This window comes from Mchenga conophoros, linkage group LG3 (genome assembly GCF_057382185.1).
Source record: "Mchenga conophoros isolate Kocher_MC1m ecotype Shallow Benthic linkage group LG3, M_conophoros_male_GT1.1, whole genome shotgun sequence".
NCBI lineage: Eukaryota > Metazoa > Chordata > Actinopteri > Cichliformes > Cichlidae > Mchenga > Mchenga conophoros.
Window position 1 is genome coordinate 80,690,984 of NC_140528.1, and position 14,684 is coordinate 80,705,667.

The 14,684-nt window shown below is 40.5% G+C and overlaps 1 protein-coding gene across 4 annotated transcripts in view; it reads right to left on the reverse strand.

Annotated features, from left to right (window-relative positions):
• afap1 (actin filament associated protein 1) overlaps nucleotides 1–14,684 on the reverse strand; it is a 94,348-nt gene that overhangs the window by 41,955 nt on the left and 37,709 nt on the right. The window contains exon 1 of one of the 4 annotated variants that reach the window (XM_085267453.1): nucleotides 10,368–10,651. The exons of 1 other annotated variant lie outside the window; for it this stretch is intronic. In XM_085267453.1, the coding sequence (XP_085123579.1) occupies nucleotides 10,368–10,404 (37 nt within the window). In that variant the 5' untranslated portion in view covers nucleotides 10,405–10,651. Of the gene's footprint in view, nucleotides 1–10,367; nucleotides 10,652–14,684 lie in introns of those variants that run through there. 2 more of the 4 variants (XM_085267452.1, XM_085267455.1) reach the window with 2 other exon arrangements.

The following is a 14,684-nucleotide window of genomic DNA, read 5'->3' on the forward strand; positions in this document are numbered from 1 at the left end:
AATACCCGGGCACGTGTGGACGTAGCCTTAGTGACGACACTGAACCTGACTTTAATCTACTTCTCCAGGCCCAAAACGAGAAAAGAGGCACGAGGAACTGAAGATGAAGTAATTAAACTACAAGCCAAACAACTGTGTATGAATTTAAAAGTCTGGAATTTTCAAAAACATTCACATTTTGTTCAAAACTATTCAAAACTAAATGACCAATAACGCTGACCCTTACCTTCATTTGATTATAGTGACTTTGAAAAGTTAAACTTGTGTTACATGACACACACAAAAATGTACACTAATCTTTATGGGAGACATTAGCATCAAACATACAGACAGGACTTGCTTCCAAGCAAGCTGTGATATGTTTGTGTTTCCATATAATCACATGAAATCAGCTTAACCGATATCTGAGCAACAGGCACAGGAGATAAGCTGGCCTAATGGCTAACCCATGTGCCAAATGTCACAGCAGTTTAGCATGTCACATGCCATTAAGACTATTTCAGGCTATTTTATAACAGACATAAGTCATGAAGTAGCAGACCTCATATATCTCATTCAAAACAGGTCTTTTTTTTAATAACTTTTTATTTATTAATTTACAGTACGAGAATACAAAACTTTAGGTCAGCATGGAAGACATACACAGTCTCAACATTAGTATCTACTTACATCATGGTAATATTTAATTGTTCAGTACAAAGGGAGTACACAATCCATTTTTCCCAGAGCTTCTTGAATTTCTCAAGCTCAAGTCTAAGGACAAAGGTAAGTCTTTCCATTCCAAAAATTTCTTCCACTATCCCATGCCACTGGGCCCGAGTTGGAGGGTCTATTCAAAACAGGTCTGAATACCACATGTAATCACAATTCCCACAAGCATTTAACTAAACAAAAACAGATGATGGTGCAGGTAGCTGGCAAAAAGCATTAATGCTCTTCATATTAATATCTCAGCGTTATGACAATAAAATCAATAGATGTTTGTATCCAGTGCAGCCACGGTTCATCTTTATTGCTGCTTGACTGTTAGAGAGCAGCTCTGACACTGAATACACAGACACTTTCCCACATTCCTCACATAATCTGATTATACTACAGGAGAGTCCGGTGAGGAAAAGGGGGCTGGAGTGAAAGATAAACAGAAAAAGTGAGGGTGATGGGGAGACTAACATGGAGTAACATGTTTCCTCCGTTTGTGCATGTAATACCACTAAAACTGCAATTAACGATGACAATAACAACAGAAAATATTTAACTCCTGAGCCACCAATGGAAAAACATATTTCAATGCAGTTTTATTTATATATCATCAAATCACAATCTCAAAGCCTCAAGTCACTTTCCATTGTAAGGTAAAGACCCTATGATAATACAGAGAAAACCCAACAATCAACCCCAAATATCTGTAAGTCGGAGTGCTTTAAATCCTTTTACAGCAGAAAGATTACTTGCACTTCACCTATACTATCACTCTGTACTTGCAGATAAACAAGTAGTAACATCCCTCACTGCGAAGGTACACGCTCCCTGGATCACTTTCAGCACTACCTGATTTTGTACTAAACTCTGAACAGCCAAGCAGCTATTTACTGCTCCATTTACTGCTTCGTAGAGCTTTGTGCAACGTGTGCAATACTTTACCTCCACAGGGGTGGCCAAAAAACACAACCTGTGCGCATGTGTGCCATTAACAACCGAAAGTGAGCTCCCCAGTTCACCAAAGATGGCAGAGAACATGAAGAGGTGGAGGCAAGGACCACCCTCAAAGAAGGCCTAAGGGCACGCAGGAAAATAAAATAATTAAAAAAAAAAAAACATGTTGTGCAAACAAACTGCCCACGTCCTTTCTTCCCCATCTCACCCTGTTCATTCAGCCTCATTTTTCCATTTCCATAATGCCCTTCATTGTACTCAACATAAAAGGCAGTGCATGTGTTTGTGTCATGTATTCTAGCTTTTTGATTCTAATGCCATAAATATTTTAGTCAGTTTTCTGATATCTGCATACATTAATCATATGTACCCCAAACCACATCTGCTGTGTTAGCATTCGGTCTGCATGACAAAAAATACGTGCTCTTTCCAAAACATCAATCCCTACACACACACACACACACACACACACACACTAAAAACACCTAGACAACTCACAGGGATGTTTTCACTGCCAGGTATTCAGATCAAAGGGGATTTTCCTAAGTGAGGACTGTGTTTGAACGAGACAACGGGGTCACGTTTGGATTTCATGTAAAACTTGAGAGCCTGCGGCTTTGTTATTGTGCAAAAATGCTTAGCAAGGTTAGAGGGAGGAGGGCTTTCTGCCCTCTTCCTGGAATACAGCTGTTATGATTGACGGAACACTGACAGTTGCTATCCCGCACCACATATTCCAGGGGTCTGTTTCTTGTTACCAGCAGCGCCTTTAACACTTCGAAGACGTGTTTAGTTTGATTATCTGACAGGACTTCAGGTCAGGATTTGCCTCAACATACACACACTGCTGAAATGCAATGCAACTATTAGAACTGGAATTATTCCAGTTTGGATTTGGGAAACAGACACTATCTCTACTTTTAAGATTAGGTTTAAAACTTTCCTTTTTGCTATAGTTAGGGCTGGATCAGGTGACCCTTAATCCTCCCTTAGTAATGCTGCAATAGGCCTAGGCTGCTGGGGGATTCACATGATGCATTGAGTATTCCTTCTTCAGTCAATTTACGTCACTCACTATGTGTTAATAGACCTCTCTGCACTGAAACATATTTGTTATTAATCTCTGGCTGTCTTCCACAGCATGTCTTTTATCCTGTTTTCTTTCTCTCACCCCAACCGGTCGCAGCAGATGGCCCCGCCCCTTCCTAAAGCCTGGTTCTGCCGGACGGCACTTCCTGTTAAAAGGGCGTTTTTCCTTCCCACTGTCGCCAAAGTGCTTGCTCATAGAGGTCATATGATTGTTGGGTTTTTCTCTGTATGTATTATTGTAGGGTCGACCTTACAATGTAAAATGCCTTGAGGTGACTGTTGTTGTGATTTGGCGCTGTATAAATAAAACTGAATTGAACTGAATTGTTTTTTTTCCTTTAAGAAAATGGTCCAAGTCACTCTAATACCAAACCATTGTCATAATCATAAAGCCATGCCACTTTTGTAAATCAACATGGGCTCAGTTTACTTGGATAAATGGGCCATACAAACTTGGTAAAGGTCTTTAAGTCTTGGATGGGAGTATAAATGCACTGTGCCAAAAGTGAACAAGGAGTAGGGTTTATATTTCTAACAAAAAACCATAAAATGCTTTGAATGGCAAAACAATACAAAATATACCAAGAACATAGAAAATGATGATTCTAATTAGCTTTACTTGTAATAAAAGCAATAATGTCAGGAACAAACACATACATTGATTTCTAGTATATTTCCTTTGTTTGTTCTTCAAACTTCAAGGCTTGACGCAATAATGTTTTCAGACTATTTTTTCATGGACCTGACAGTTCAGATTCTTATCCAAAGTTGAATCAGCTGAATATGTTGTCTGCCATACCAGGTCAGCTCAACCAGAACTGCTATTTTGTGGCACGTAACAGATTTTAAAGGAGTCCTTGTGCACCTAAAAGATGCATGAGAAGCCAGAGACTTACAGTTCCAAACACCCACTTTCTGCGGTTTTGGGAAGCTTAACTGCACTGTGGGTTCAGTGTTACAGTAAGAAGGTGGTTATTGTTAATTGAGGTTGGTTTTATGGTCTGGCATCGTCATGGTTACTGCTTCCAACATGCCACCAAAACACAGGGTGATGCTGGAAGGTATTTATTTGTCACATGATTACATAAAAACCATCACACAGACAAGCTGAAAAATTCTTAATACTTTGGGGGGAAAAGGAAGAGTATCATCTGCCTTTCCACTCTGATAACTCCTTCGTAACTCCAACTTGTAAAGGTAACTGCTTACCATCTGAATTTTCACTGCCCTTCTCAGCTTCACTTTATAATTTATCAGATAAAAATAACTCTTAAATGTCCTCCGCTACATACAGATATTTTAGTCCTATACTGGTAGCCTTGTGTACTGTTTTTTTCCCTTCCCACTTCTAGTGGAAAGCTGTGAAAGTTGTGTGCTATTACCAGTCATAAATGTTTCATAAAGACTTTTAAAGCCTCAACTTGGATGAGCACCAGGCGAGAGGGAGAGTTCTGAACAGATCAGAGGATGGGTGATGCTGCATTAACTTATGATGAAAGACAAGCTGCCTTGCTCCCGCCCCATTTCTCAGGTCTGTAATTATGAGGTTTGTGTGTTTTCTATCTTCCATCAGGCATGCCAAGCAAACATCACAGAGGGGGGCTGATTGCTATCGAACTGTACAGGTGGTTTACTGTAGAAGCAGATGTTTCCCAGACCGCAAACACACATCTGCAAAACCCTGATGTGAAAAGGAGAAAAAAAAAGAAAAGAAAGGTGATGGGATAGGGAAGTGCTGATGGAGGTGTAGAGAAGATAAGAGAGGTGGAAATATGGTGGGAGAAGTCCCAAAGCAAGCTCTAAAACCAAACAATATTTGGGGATAGTAATGATGCGCCCTTTGGTATGTCTTTTAAAAAGATAATTAGAGGGAGCTCAGCTAAAAACCATTGGACAAAAAGAAAGATGGGGTGAAGGGTTGTGGAGGGGGAGACACTCCTGCTTGTAGTTTTGATCTTCTGGTGGGAATGGAGGACATGAGGTTTTCTTGATTGGACTGGGAATTGTAGCTGCATGGGTGTGAGAAATGAGTGTCACATTATACATGGTTTTTGACTGGTGAGGATATAGAGGCTGTAGGTCTACTAAGCATCATCATTTGTTTCATCCACAAAATGGCTCAATTCAGATATAGGTAGTGGACTGGAGTTTTCACAGGCACACGTCTCTGATTTACTATCTGAGAACTCATGAACATTCAACACAAAGTAATTTCACAGGAAAATTCCAATTTTCCACAGGTTGTGATAGCTCAGGAAGCAGCACATGTCATCTAATAAATGAATTCAATTCAATTCAATTTTATTTATATAGCGCTAAATCCCAACAACAGTCGCCTCAAAGTGCTTTATATTGCAAGGTAGACCCTGCAATAATACATACAGAGAAAACCCCAAAAATCATATGACCACCTATGAGCAAGCACTTTGGCGACAGTGGGAAGGAAAAACTCCCTTTTACCAGGAAGAACCCTACGGCAGAACCAGGCTTTAGGGAGGGGCGGGGCCATCTTGTGTGAATGAGGCAAGTTTTATAAATTACCCAAATAGACTAGCAAAAAGCAATATACTGTAACAAGCAGTCTGTTTGCCATGCACCATACCTTTTGTTATTAGCACCAGGTTGGTCACAGCAAGTTGAAAAACCGATCCCACTGAGTCTCAAACTGTAGTACACACCTTCTACATTTGGTAAAGAGAAATCTAGAAGATTGGAGGTCCTAGAATATGGACTTTATAGCTGCATTTGGGCATCCCTGGTATTAATTTTCCACAATGCTGCCTATTTCATCCCAGGACACCTTGGATGAGATCTTTTATTTAACTCAAAAACTTCCATTTAATAGTTAAACACAGTCGTTGTGTCTGAAGTTTTCCTTGTGTATGGTATATGAATTCACCTTAACTTCACTTTCATGGGCTAAAGTTGGCAGCTGTGTTCCTTGTTCTGCTCTGTAGCCTTGGTGAGCTCGGAGTAACATCACATAAACCATTTCTCTACTTCCTACAGGTTCTGGTCAGGTTCTCACAGGTCAGCGAGCCAGGCAATAGATAAAACTGGCATTTGGTTAGAAGCGGCTGAACACTGTGATCAGCTATTTGTCTGATCACAAACAGCGTTGTTCTGTCAGACATAAAATACTAACCTCAGTCTCCAAATAAAGTCTATGTGTGGAAAACACTGAAAATACAAAATTCATCATGCATGATTGCCCCTTTTTTCAATCTGAAATAGCTAAAGCCTGTCCAACTTTGATTTAAATCAAATTAGATTCCTGTAGGTGTACCCATTGTCCTGACTGTGATAGAAGCCTTTGGTCTTTTCATCAGTTACTTATTAAACACCACCTACAGAAACAGGACACAGAGGCACTCTTATCTGTGCGAGTGTAAACAGCAGCTACACAGTCACAACCAAACGCTCAAACTGACAAAATTACAGCTCCCTGTACCCTTATCCTCCTATTAGGACACCCCACCAAGGCAGCTTTAGTCTTGTACTGTAATCCTAAAAGCTTTGTTAAAGGCAGACAGGCTAACAAGTGAATGCACTCATCCTATTACAATAAGCTTGTTGAAGGCTAGTGAGACTCATGAGAAGTGATTTCCTCCTAATGCATCCAAATTTTCAAGGCGACCATATATGCTTGCAATAAGCAGAACTATTTTAACTTCTTTAAAGTACGAGTCCAAAGGCAAATGCTTGTTTGATGATGTTAAATCAGTAGGCTACCAACAGGCTGCCAGCTGGATGTATGCCATATCATTCTGTGCTATTTGGCATACACTGGGGTCCTTTGAATTGTGCTTGAGTTTGGCACTCGCTCCCCATTCTTTTTCCCTGTGTTTTTCCAGATGCATATTGACACAGGGGTAAGGCTGGGAGGGCTATGATTAGTCGGCCCAAAATTAAAGTCTCTCTTCCCACATGCCAGCTTACTGACAGGCCAACTCTGCAGGGAAGGATGGAGAAATGGCAAAGTCATTTCTCCTCATCTCTCCTCTCCACTGCTGGGATCCATCACCAAAAAAAGGAAGGGGCTCACGCGTCTGACAGATGAAAGCTTTTAAACTTCAATCACTATTGGGGTGAATGAGGCAGGGAAGGAGAACCAAATGAGCGAAGCAGGCCAGTACGGTGACACCATGCACCCACCGTTCCCACATCACACACACTCCAATTAATTGCTTGTCGACTCAGAGTTTCTGTGAGGAAAGCTGCAATAATAAGTGGCAATAAACACTTTAACACTTGTATTTGCCCCCAAAGCACAGCACCCCATAAATGGGAGAGCTATTGAGCATGGACTTGCTAAAAGAGACAGTTGACGTTGACTTTGGTTTTCTATTATTGCCTCAAATCCACCACCAGCTCAAAACAACATAGAAAGGAAAGCAAGCCAGGTCCCTTAGATCAGAGATGTTTTAGAAGCAAGCAGTTGCTCAAATTTGACTGCTAACCCAAGTAACATTTGGTAACGATCCCAACTCTGACCTAGATAGTTAAAGTATGCAATTTTGCTTTCCATTAAACAGTTCTCCCAAAAAATTTCCCTAATTGATATTTTAAAAAGTATCCACTTTTTTTCCCAGATTACAGGTTAAGATAGGGTTAGGGTTAACGTCTTTGGCTGTGACCTGTGTCCGATCCAGTGGGTTAGGGTTGGCAGATAGCATAGACAAAGGGAAGCTAGTAAAACAACATCAACAGCATCAAAAACAACAGCTATGCATTGATTATCACTAAACTGCTGTATAGTGAGACAGTCATTACTGTTTGCAAAATGTCACTGCAGTTTTGTATGTTTTATGTTTAGTATCAATCAACACTGTTCCACTGTTTCAAACTGCCACAACTGCAGCAAGGAAAAAAAAAAAGAAGATTTATCTAGAAAAAATATGCCTGAGCTAAATTTGGTTGATCTCCATTCAAGATCATCTTCTTGTGCATTTCTGTACTATTTTTCTGAGCTTCTACCATTTGTAGGTCACTTTGTAGAAGTCCCCGTATGCCCCTTTGTTCTTGCACTAGATCTCCACCAGTGTGTCAGGACAGTCTTAGAACTTGGGTTTCATTTTCGGGAAGTAGAAAAATCGCAGGAAGGCAATTCTGACAAACAGGGCAGGTGGTGAGTGATGACTGCGTTGGACAAAAAATCTTTTCAATGGCACTCTGGTATGCGTCACAATAGGTCATTTCTGCTGAGTGTTTTACAGTAGATCTCCACGCTTGACAGCTTCACCCTGGAGCAGGAATTCATGGTGGGACATGACCCCAGTAAAAAATAATTATAGAAGCCACACTTAAAATTTTTGGGGCATGCCAGAGAAGATCATCAAACTAATGTATAAGAAAAACCATAGAACTATCAATTGCAGTTTTAAGGTATTTGACTAAAATGTTGTATACATTCAAAGCTACGTTGATACAGAAGATTAATTTTGAGAGTCTGTGACAATGACAAGTTTGCTCTTTATCGGGCGTGCCATTTTGACCTGAAAAACAAATGCCATAGTTATCATCACTGTCCTGCATATTGTTTAAAGCAGCCTGTACAAATCCAGAGACAAAGTATTTTTAGCATGGAGATTGGTGAAGGTAAAACCTCATGGCTGGCCTCGTTAGTAATAGACAGTGTTCCCAACACTGTTTTAACTGAGAAGTTCCAATCAGTGAACACCATCATAAACCAATACAACATAAAACAACATAAACCAATAAAAACAAAAAAAGCATAAATTAATACTACTCCACCCCAAAAAATTCTTTGAATTCCTCTGAATGCATGAGGACAATGTTTACTCTAAACCAACCTGTTGGGTTTATTTCCAGAATACCGAACAAAGCTCCACTACAGGAGCCCTAATTAGTTTTTCTTAGTATTATTAAGAGTAAATCAAGATTCCTTATTTATATTTCAGCAAGGACTGCAGTATGTGTTGTTACTGTATCATAGAAAATCCTGAGCTGGGAAACTAGAAGACCTAGCTGAGTTGTGATATCTATTTTATACCTGCATACTGGCTCTTCTATATCCACACTGGTTAAACAAAAATATTATATACTGCATGCTTCAGTAGTACACAATAGATGTCTGTACAAACCTCACCAAATGCCGGGCACTGAAGCACTGCCGGGCCACCCGAAACCCTTGCAGCTGCTAGCATTGGTCCTGTTATTGTGCACTCACTTCACAACCACATGAGGACAAGTGAGAGATATCAAGCATTTGTGTTGTCATTCCAGGGTTGTGTTAGAAAACCTCTGACTTCAGGGTGGAGTTGCCCTAACGCTGACCTGGACTGTTTAATAACTGTCTGAGTACTGCCAGCTGTATAAAGCTAAATGGATAAGAAGATGAAAAAAACAGTTCTGTTAGTGTACACAGTGACAAAGTGACTATTTTTGACTAAATAGGTTGGTTTACCGTTATCCTGCTGTTGCAACCAAGTCTAGAGAGCCAGAGTTTGTTGTCTCAAAATCTCAGGCAGGCAAAGATAAGGGTAATACTCCTCAATTTATCCCCTAACTGCTCCAAGTGTACAGTAAGAGTAACCCTCCAGCTCAGAATTATGCAGCAGTTTTTCTGAGCACTGTTGAAAGTACTCTGATTTTTAAAGATTATTTTCAGAGACGGATACTGCACATGTTGTTGATGTATGTGGATCTGCTGTCTAGCAACAATGAGGTAATAAGAAACAGACTTGCTTTTAAGCTCCATGCCAGAAAGAAAGGAATTGGGTTGCATAATAGGGGGTAATTACAAAATGAAAACCGATAAAATGGTGAAATATCTGAAAAAAGTACTGCTTGTGCTTGTAAAGTACAATGAGCTTTAATTACATTATTTGTTAAGAGCACCTTCCATTGGTTCACCTTTAATAGGTGAACCAATGAAAGGTATTCTTCTGTCAATTGTATGATAACACCACCAAGTTTCACTGGTGGCAGCAATGAAGTCAGCCCAAAAGCTGAGTCTAGTTATATCAGTTTAACTACTGTTACACATCATTATGAGGTCAAACTCTTGAAGACCAGAATCACCAAAACAGATTGCTTTCTCATTTATAAAGGGATTCATTTCTGTAGTCAGAGCTACATTAAATTGCCAGATGACTGAACGGAGTCCGGCATAAAGTCCATATACTACATAGACACTTAACACGCGACCACAACCCTAATGACACTGCGAGCAGCCAACTGTCTCTCCGCAGTCTCTTCCCCGTGCCCTCTTTCAGCATACCTTTTAGAAACATTATTCATTTGTGGCCTTTTTCTGCGCTTGCGTATGTGCTGAACGGCGCACGTGCGCCAATCTGATGCATGCACACAGATTTCTACAATACACACTCTGAACTACAACAGAAGAATAATAAAAGCTGGCAAGGAAGCCAAAACAAACGTTATCGACCGGTAATCTTTGTTAGTGAGTACACTAGCAGCCCCGGAAAAGTCATGCTGTTCTTGGCTTTCAGTTTGAACGTCGTGGAGATCCCACTGTACAAGAGATACATCGTAAGAAAGTCGCTTTTAACAACCTTCCATTTTAATAGGTTTATTGCTGCTAGAAAACCAAGCTGCATTCATTTTTTCACGGGAAAAAAAGGACAGCGTAAGCCACTCACCCCTGCTGGAAGTGAAAAGAATGGGCTCGCTCCTCATCTTAAAGTCAAGCTCATCTATAATCCCCCGTCCCGAGCAGGCGCGTGCCCAGCGGCTTCCTGGCAGCGGTAAAAATCCACACAGGCACGCAGTTGTCTTCTATGCCTCCTCTTTCTACCTCCGACTGTCCTTTTCCTAGCTAACCGGCGGCCACTGAAACGTCTTTTTTTCCCTTTCAAAGTTTTTCCCCGGATCTTTCTCCTACTCCCTCCCTGTGCCTTCTCTCCTCCCCTCTCCTTAACCTCCCCTCTCTACGCGCCCCCTTCTCTCGCTCTCTTTCGCTCGCTCGCTCCCAATCTTCCTGCACTGATAGCTCTGCTGGATTTATGAGATTTCCCCTTTGCTTTTCTTTATAATCTCCATTCTGGCCTATTCTGTTTTATTCGAAATTATGTGACTTCAGAATGAAGGCAGATTGATATAATTTAGATGCCAGTACTGTCTTTAATATGCTGCAATTTATTAATTTAATACGCTTCTTTTCTTTCCGTTTTTTAATCGAGTCAAAGACACGTGTCATTGAAAGCATATGTGTGTGTTTTACATATGCTTTGATCGCACTTTCATTGAGCTTATTTCATCTGCTCTGAATATATACAAACTATTACTAGGATTGTGTGAAAATGTATCTCAACAGCTGCTGACTCTTGTGGCCCAGAAGTTGCAGATGGTAAGCAACACTCCACATTGTTTTACTTGTGGAGTGAGGGTGACTTTTTAATGTGAGAATTCCAGAAATCCCAGTGTAACTGGGCCGGGGGTGTTGATTACACAGCATTTTGTTTCCTGGTGCAGTCACTCCACAGCACAGAAATGTTTTGTTTGGTGCGCATGTCAACACCTTTAGAGCCACACTGTGTACAAAAAATGATTTGAAATCTCTTTCATGTTGGTTCTTTGCAGTAGTAAATCATGTATGTGCAAATTCTTTCATTTTTGAGGGAAAAAAACCCACAAACTTGCTTGAGAATTGGATGCCTTCGCTAATTACAGTACACTGCATTACCATAAGCTGCTGATCCCTACGTCCTAGTCCCCAGGGGCAAACAAGAGCCAGTCTGAGTTCAATATCCCATCTGCCATCAGGGGAGGAGGAAGGGGGGAAGGAAAGACTTGCTCTACCCTGCCCTTTTTCAGCGTGGAACTTGAGACTGTGAGGAAGGGAACAGTGTGCAGTGTGGAGAGAAAGAATAATGTGCCGGATCACCTTTTGGTCTCACGAGTTCAAGAAGAACCACAGACTGGCAGAGGCTGTTGACGTGCATTTCCCTAAAGAATAAGACACATAATGTGACATCTCAGCTCCACATGGGCTCTAGACAAAATGCAATTTTTGATACTTTGGCATTGGCTTGATTTGTTTAGGGTCACAACAGCATTTTGTATCACAAACAAGTATAACAAGCGCTATTATTATAAACACCATTATTTAAAAATCGAGAGCAGGGTGATAATATCTTTTGGATTCCCAGCTGATGATCCCTTACACAGTGCACATAGTGATTTGATCCACTGTTGATATAAAAGTTACCAGAAGATTTTCTCTTTGTTTGAGTTATGACTAAAACTTTCTTTTCAGAAATATGAGTTGCTTTTTAAAAAAAAAAAAACTTCTCCACTCGCACACAGTTTTGCTGCCAATTTTCCTCAGGCAATAGAGCCTCAAGTTCAACACAACAGACAGCAAAAGGCCACACACACACAAAAACAGTGTTATCAGAGACAATTGCTTTGGACACACCGGTCAAAATGAACAGCAGGCTAACGTGAACATAAAACCCTTTGGATTTTACCTCCATTGCAACTAACTTCGCTAGTGCCAAACTCTTTTGAGCTTAAAACACAGGAGGTATGTTGGTGCACTGTAAGGCAGTATGCAGACTAGATGACCCTAAAGTCAGTTAACTGCAGTGGACAAATCTAGTGGGAGGATTTCGGGTTGAGTTATGAGACTCTTATGAGGGTGAGATATGAGATGGAGAGGCAGCCTGTGGTGAGTAGCAATAAGTGATGAAAGGATTGACGGGTTACAGTGAAAAAGCACCAGACTGTATATTCTTCACTCAAGTCTAGAGTCTCAAACACACTTTTCTTTTGTGTAATGTGTATGCGCAAGTGTGATCCCACTGAAACTGCATACCAGATGAAAGTTAACTTGGCTCTGTTTCTTTAAAAGTCAATAGTGACATCAGTCTTCTTCCCACTTACTTTTATTAAATCTAATAGAGATTGAGATACTGTAATAACTTGGACACTTCCCTATCCAAGTCAGTCATCAACCCGTCAAGTTATTCAGACACCCTAGTGAGAGAAAACACACATGCACAAACACGTAAATGTTAAAGCTGATGATGAAACGTTGATGTTTTGACCAGTTAGACTATCAGACATCCACTTTCTCTGCTTAATGATCAGAGGATTTTGCAGGTTAAGAGGTCAATCAGATAAGCCTAGAAACCATCTGGTACCGAACATGAGGGAAAATTGTGTATTCCCTGACTGGTTGCAACTGGTTGCTGGCAGTCGTTGTAAAAATTGATTTCTAAAGCCCCATTCATGCAGGCCTAGCAACCACTCTTTGAGTGGTAGGGGAATAAATGGTATAGGAACTGATTCTTATATAGGGCTTTTCTACTCTACCTGAGCACTCAAAGTGCTTTATACAGCATGCCTGATTCACTCATTCATACAAGCACATTTATCTGTTCCTAAGTGCTTTCTATCTAACATTCACAAAAGCTGCTCTCCAGTGCATCCATTACCAAAGACTGCAGGTCCGAGTAGCCAGAGATCAAACCACCAGCCAATAAGCAGATGACCTGCTCTACTCCCTGAGCCACAGCCAGCAAGTGGTTGCAGATGGTTGCGTGGTCTCACTAGCATGAAAATAGGCACAATGACGTATACAGTACTGCACTGAAAACCTCCTTTTGATTACTTTGTCACTAGCAGGTCCAGCGCTTGACAGTCAAACCATTACAAATGACTCGCCAAATTATAGTGAAACTGCAAAATGTGCAATGCATATGAGAAACTGAGAATGTTTACCTTCAGAGTAAAAGTTGTACCTTTTGAAATGTGTTTCACAACTTTTCTTTGTTTGCATCAACATCATTGAAATATAACTATAGTTCGAGAGTGAATAGCAAGTGTCTACAGACAAGACGGCATCTTCCATGCAAACTACAAGTGACTGTAGCAACCTCCTAGCAGAAAAGCAATCACGAAGAGTTTTTATGTGCAGGACCCACAATTTCACCTGGCGAGTAGCCACAGCCAGTAACCAATCACAAACACATATGATCTAAGTATGCAGTACCTTTTTTGGGTTAAAGTTTTATTACTGTCGGCAGCTAATGCCATAGAGGTTTATCAAAATCTATAACTAGTGACAGTACTCCACAGCACAAGTCCATTTGCATTACTATTAGAAATGTATATCCCGAATGCTTTTCACCTCACTCCACCCATTCATGGCATCAGACAGAAGTCATTAACTTTGAATATTTCATATACCATATTTTATCCATAAATGTTTTCATTACATCATAAACTCCTGGAAAAAAAGGGAGAAAATATATATACTGTAAGCAACAGCAACAAGCCACCTCTATTTGTACAATAATGAAAATATTCCACCTACTGCACATGTTCAGAAACTAAATCAAATAGCCCAAGTGACAAATCCAGAGTCGCAAGATAGACATCTGACTTGGAATACATACCAGTTCCCCAACCCATCCCCCATTCTAGTTATTGAATTAAGACACATGGTTTGGCTTTGGGACAAGGCTCGCCTTGTCTTTGCAATGTGGAAAGCCACTGGTGGAGTGTGGTGCTGTCAGGGTCTTATGACAAACCAGAGGATGGATGATCATGCCAGACTCAGTCAAACACTTATACTGGGACTAAATGAATGACTTGGTGTGATTGTATATGCCATTGTGAAGCTTTTTGATAAGGAAAAGTGCAGACTGACTAGCAAGGTAATTGCAACAAAAATAAGATCTTGTGAGCTCTGTACATCAGCTAGAGACCCCTGTGGATCCTTACTAAAAACAGCCAGGGATTCCCCCACTTTAACTGCCTTCCTGAACTCATCAGACATCTGCTCATAATTATCAGGCGTTATATATGGATTATATTTAACAAGCCAAAATGTTATTTTGGACAATGTCAAGAAATTCTTTGCTTTACTGAATTTGAAGAAGGCAAAGGAAATGAACTCTTGGTAACTCTTTGGTGGTAAAAAAAAATCACCAACAATTTGATGCCAGCTG